The sequence below is a fragment of the Hyposmocoma kahamanoa genome, unplaced genomic scaffold (assembly GCF_003589595.1).
Source record: "Hyposmocoma kahamanoa isolate Upper Pololo Valley unplaced genomic scaffold, ASM358959v1 92, whole genome shotgun sequence".
Taxonomy (NCBI): Eukaryota; Metazoa; Arthropoda; class Insecta; order Lepidoptera; family Cosmopterigidae; genus Hyposmocoma; species Hyposmocoma kahamanoa.
In genome coordinates, this window is record NW_020654748.1 from 13,571,170 (window position 1) to 13,577,530 (window position 6,361).

Below are 6,361 nucleotides of genomic sequence, written 5' to 3' on the forward strand. Positions count from 1 at the left end.
CAACAGTGTAGTGATACGAATACAAATCGACGGCAATAAAACAAATATTATTATAACGTAGTTTCCATCACTCCACTGAGTTGGCTAAAATGTTCAGGAGAAACACACTGACATTATTTTGGCATCACTTCAGCTTGTTCTTAAAAGTTTTGTGATTGTCTACCATTTATTTATTTATTTTCCAGATCTAAAGCTATCACTGGCACTCCAGCACCTATTTTACAATTTAGCATCCTCAGACTATTTCTAACGTCATTAAGCCTAACTCTAACGCAACGAGTTGTTACAAGCTAAATTGTATTAAGTTATAAGAACGTAAATCATAACTTCAACTGTTTTTATTTGTAAGAAAAAGCGTCGTTCAGGGTCCACTGAACTTAGGGAAAAAATGGTATAAAAATTTTGAGCCATTTATCACATACTCGTACATTAACTAAAAACAAACTATATACAAGTTAACAAATTGTTTAACTAAAAAATATCACAGACTATCATTGAATCAATGGTGGTGATAGTACTCGTGTTTGGCGTGTCCTTTGCGTTCCACTTGTGCATTGAATCCGTTCTTTTTGTCAGCTGTGTAGTGGACAATCCTGACCGTGCCGTCGGGCTCATGCAAAGAGTAGTAGCCCTTCACCACGTCACCGTCACGGGACTCGTGCTGCGACTTGATGTCCTTGGTGTGGTGGTCCTCTACTTTGTATTCAAACTCGTATTTAGGGTGGCTCTGTGAATCAAATAATAAAATCAACAAATTTCATAATAGTAAATAATATTTCATATTTAATTGAACGCTGCGAACTGACATAGTACTCGTCGTGATAAGCAGGTGCCTTCGATGGCACATCGTGACGGTGGATCTGCTGAGAGGAGGTAGCATGGTGCTCGTTATGGCCGTGGCTATTTTGTGCGGCCACAGCAGCCAGGATAGCAGCGAAACAAGTGATCTACGAAAAAATAAATATTTTCCTATTATATGTACTTTCAATATAGCACTGGTAACTCATTTTAGAAAATTGAACTCAAATGTACCTTAAAAAACATTTTATTCGTATTCTTCTGAGTACGAAGTCCTCAACGGTCACTTACTATCTGGTTAATACAACCTAAAACGTACTATTTATATGAATAAGCTTGTTTCAGTTTTCGCAAAAATACCCACAGGTTGTCGCGGTTAAAAAAATGAAAGTTGTCATTGCTGTTAACACGGCAGGCGTTGATTTGTAAAACTAATGATACTTATACACCTTGTTCACCACACCTTTACGTACAAATGTCTAATAACAGGCGTATGATTGGTCCATTATTTACAAAAGCGTAACGTACATAAGATAAATATGTGTTTGTACAATGGGCAATCACCAGAATTTAATAAAATGTTAAAATGCCTCTTCTTAAGAGCATTTCAAGTCATTTTATAGCATAGCGTTTAGCATTTAAAGAAAGTCACAACTTGTGGCGTGAGGTGACGCAGAGTAAATAGGTAGAGAGATGTAGTACAGAGCATAATTGTAATCAATTTATGTCGCCAGTATATTATAAAATTTAGTCAATTTTATTGCCAAAGTACGTAAGTCTTAGGGTACCACGAATTTTCCACCTTAATGCATATAAATATAACAACACTGTCTGCTACTCACAAATGTGTCCGACTTATCGAATTTTTGATTAAAAAAGCAACACGCACTCACTACTATAAGTAATGGAGTTTCAATACAATGACGACCTGGTACGCTAATTCAAAATTACATATTACTGTGTCACGTATAGTTTAAAGATCGTTTCTAAAAATAATATATAAATCGTACTCTATTTTTATTTCAATCTGCAAAACAGAATTGTGATGTACACGATGTAGAGACATGCGATTTCATTACAGTGCTATGGGTTAGGGCCAGTGACTCGATGATAGGCACCATTTTTTTTCTCATTTTTATATAATACCACCAGATTAAATTAAGAAATACATTTTACACGCAATAAAGTAAAAACACGTTGATCTATAGTCTCACCTGATGGAATGTGGACGAGAATAAGATCAAAAACAAATTACGAACGGGTAGCATCACATTAAAACCAAAGAGATACTAATGGAAGAACATGCAAACTTTACAGAACGTAGGTCTCTAAAATGAAAAAATTTGCTATATTCTCCATACCGGGCGGGCGGCTTCACGATAGAAGTAATTGCACATTAATACAGAGACGAACGCAACTGCCTGTGATAGAGATTTAAGTTTATTCATTATCATAGCAGAGCGAAGATGATTTATGTTTTTGCAATCAATCGAACATCGTTATTTTGTAATGTCTCTTATTAGTCTGTATACCGAAATACTATTGGCAGCTGAAATAACGCACACACTCAACATATGCCTGTTATTGGACCTTTCTACATGAAGGTGTGCTGAACAAGGTATGTAGGTATATGTAATTATCTTACAAATCTGTGCCTACCTAAAATAGCAGTAATGACAACTTTCTTTTTTTTTAGCCGCGACAACTTTTGGGTATTTTTGTGAAAACTGAAAAAGGCTTACGCATATAAATAGTGCATTGTAGGTTGTATTAACCAAACAATAAGTGACTGTTGAGTACTTCGTACTCAGAGGAATACGAATAAAATGTTTTTAAGATTGTTTTTAAGATTATTTAATGAACACTTTCATTCGGTTTTTGTAAATAATACTAGCCAATCGCTGCCTAATCAATGGGACGCTCCCGTAAACACAGTTTTGGATATTGGTTCCGTCGAGATTCATCTTAAGTTGGTAAACAAATATTTAAAAAAAATTAACGTCAATAAGGGTGTGGGGCCGGATGGGATACATCCTCTGTTAATTAGCAAGTGTGCTGATGCGCTGACTTATCCCCTCACTCACATTTTCAAATTATCTTTTAGCAGTGGTTGCGTGCCTCAAGTCTGGAAGTATGCTTGGATAACGCCTATACCTAAGGGTAACGTGTGTGAGGATGTCACTAATTATCGGCCGATTTCCAAACTGTGCCATTTCGCCAAGATACAAGAAAGGATTGTTACTGATCAACTGTTTGGGGTTGTGCAGCGCGTCATTGTCCCGAACCAACATGGCTTTTGTAGAAAGCGTGGTGTGGATAGCAATTTGTTAACTTTTACGGAGCTTATTCTGTCAGCAATGGATGATAACGCACAAGTAGATGCTATATACATATACAGATTTTGCGAAAGCGTTTGATAAAATTTGTCATAACACACTACTTTTTAAGCTCTGGCAGCTCGGAATTCATGGTGACTTGTTCCGATGGATACGTTCATACGTGGAAAACCGTAGTCAGGCTGTTACACTCTGTGGTTACCGTTCCATATACAAGAATATACCCTCTGGAGTGCCTCAAGGATCTCATTTGGGACCTTTATTATTTATTTTTTACGTCAATGATCTGATAAAGTCCATAAGTCACTCAAACGTACTACTATATGCGGATGATACGAAGTTATACAGAGTTGTAAAGGAAACAAATGATGCTGCGTTACTGCAAACCGATTTAAATGATTTTGTTGATTTTTGTAAGAGTAACAATTTATTTCTGAATGCAGATAAATGTTTTACCATTTCTTTTACAAGGAAAAGAAATCCAATAACGTACCCATATAAAATTTGTGGACAGGATCTGAATCGCGTAAGTGAGATTAGAGACCTGGGTGTGGTAATAGACTCCAAACTTTCATTTATCCCCCATATAGATAAGATTGTTAATAGGTCATACAAATTTTTGGGTTTCATATTACGCGTAGGAAAACCATTTAAAAACGCTTCTACCTATAAACTATTATTCAACAGTTACGTGCGAAGTCGGCTGGAATTCGCAAGTCCAGTTTGGAATCCGTATCAACAGGTTCATCAAAGTAAAATTGAAAATTTGCAACGAAAATTTGTTAAATCCTTGGATTATAGAATCGGTCACCAGCATACAGATTATGACTCATCCCTTACATTCCATAAAATTAACACCTTGAAGCAACGTCGCGAGATCGCTGACGTCACGTACTTGTTTAAAATATTACATAACATGGTTGATGCCCCTTTCCTATTGGAACAAATTTATTTTCGTGTACCTTTTAAGCAAGAAAGAACAAGTCGTAAAAAACCACTATTTGCCATTAAACCAAGTAAGACCTGCTATGGAAGTAATAGTTTTATAAAGAGAGCATGTACCTTATATAATGGCAAATTAATGAGTATAGAAATATTTGATAAGTCGCTATTAAGATTTAAAAACCACATCACTGAACTTATATAAAATAAAACTAATACTATGGATAAATAATGTTCAAACCGTTTTTGTGATTTCTTTGTTTGTTTTTGTTGTCCATTATTGTAGTGTGACTTGTCTTGTTGTATTTTCACTGTTTCCTCTTGTTTGCGTATTATGTCGATGATTGTGAGGTATACAAATAGATTATAGGTTCTCCTAGTAATAAGTGAGCCGTCTTGACTCTTGTGCTTTATAATGGAGTCAGGAGTCCTGCAGTAAAACAAATAAATAATGATTGGTGCATAACATTTACGTAATACCATCAAAAATGTGTAATCTTTCTATAGTAGTATGTAGTAGCAGTATAATATCTTGTTCTTACCTAAAGTTTCTGGCCTGCATGCCACCCACTCTCGTTCCTCTTGATAAAGTTTGATGCTCACATGGAATATCTCTGGATTTGATTGAAAAAATATTAATTGTGATTCATGTTATTGTCTGAAATGAAATTAACCTTATTATAGTTACATTTTATTATATTTATAGTAATTATTAATTGTAATATAATTAGTTAACTATTGTGCTTACCTTGTGGAAACCATGTTTTCGTATGTTATTTCCAATGTAAGTCTATCCGGGGTTCTCGCATGCCGTGATAGCAATATTATTATTATAAATTGTATATAACACAACTTGGAAATAGCTGAACTGGTTCACTGATGGATTGCAAAGACTATATTTCTTTTCATTTACCATTTTGTTTTCTCACTCAATGCATTGCTAATAATTTAATAATGATTTTTCAATTCAATTACGATTTGTGTTCCGTTACGTAATGACACGACCGGTCCTGAGCACAGTGAGTTACCTCTGTGTGCAATCTTGCAGTTTATTAATATGTTTATTCTGTTTCGATGTTCCTGTGCACGAGTTTTTTATGTTGTATGTGTTATGTCTATATGTCTGTGGCTATATCGATTCATAACTTGAAGTTGTTTATCATAGACCACATGCATAATTTTCTTTCTTCCGTGCTGTTTGTTGTGTATCAGATTGTCTGTTTACCTACTTTTTGTTTATTTAATGTATATTTAGGGGACTATGGGTTTATTTATAAGTTAATTTTAAAATATGTACTTTTTTATATGTATGTAACTGTTTGTCCCTCAATAAATTAAAAAAAAAAAAACGATACATTTGAATTTAATTTTTTAGATATGTGTTACCAGTGTATAATGGCAGCGTATAATATAAAACGTATGTAAATATTCATTTTTTTGTAGATAGCTTGTTATGCGGCTATCCCAGCTGCTGTGGCCGCACAAAACAGCCACGATCATTACAAGCACCATGAGGCTACCTCCTCTCAGCAGATCCACCGTCACGACGTGTCATCGAAGGCACCTACTACTTGAGCGCAAACGACAAGCCAAACATGAGTACCACCACCACCATTGATTCAATGACAGTCTGTGATATTTCTTAGTTGACCAATTCGTTGATTTGTATATAATTTGTTGTTAGTGTGCCATACATTAGTATGCAATAATTATCTTAATTCGATTGCCTTACATTAGAATTTACATGATTGACCGTTTTTTACGTATACTGATTTCGGCTTTGTTTGCTTTGATGCACCAAATAAAACAGAGTGGAAATTATTTTACGTTCATGACACTTACATATACTAAAATGTGTAAAAACACGTCGCGATAAATAAATATAGTTTTAGGCTAGATCTATAACGATATAGTTTGAGGCTGTTAAACTATAATGTAGGTGCTGGAGTGCTCTAGTCCAAAATCGGTCTTGGTCTTGTTTTTGCATTTTTGCAAGACCAAGACCAACCGTGTAAGGTTCGATTAAGAACAAGACCGAGTTTGCGAGACCTTTGCACCTCGCAGTTCCGTAAAGCTACAAGACCGTTGGAATTGATCCATTTGGTTTCAAATTAATATCGATATTGATGGTCGTTACCTAATATTGTTATCAAAATCACGGATTCTTCTAAGAACCGTGTGGTTGATTGTTATATCATGAAAAGCGTTTAAGTCAATGACTATATTTAGAAACAGTTTTGTACCCACATAAGATAATGAGTATTTGTAATACCTATAAGTGTAAT

The 6,361-nt window shown here is 35.0% G+C and overlaps 1 protein-coding gene across 1 annotated transcript; it reads right to left on the reverse strand.

The window, feature by feature from the left end:
• Positions 1 to 499: 499 nt before the first annotated feature.
• On the reverse strand, positions 500 to 1,044 carry LOC113236720 (cuticle protein 19-like). The gene is made up of 3 exons (XM_026472880.1): positions 1,033 to 1,044; positions 807 to 947; positions 500 to 727 (listed from the first exon to the last, which is right to left on the reverse strand). The coding sequence occupies exons 1-3, from the start codon at positions 1,042 to 1,044 to the stop codon at positions 500 to 502; spliced, it is 381 nt and encodes a 126-aa protein (XP_026328665.1).
• Between the last annotated feature and the right edge of the window lie 5,317 nt (positions 1,045 to 6,361).

Excerpts from the sequence above, each read along its gene's own strand:
- LOC113236720 (XM_026472880.1), bottom strand. Across the intron at positions 728-806 it reads CTTATCACGACGAGTACTAT|AGCCACCCTAAATACGAGTT; the intron begins GTCAGTTCGCAG and ends TTTGATTCACAG.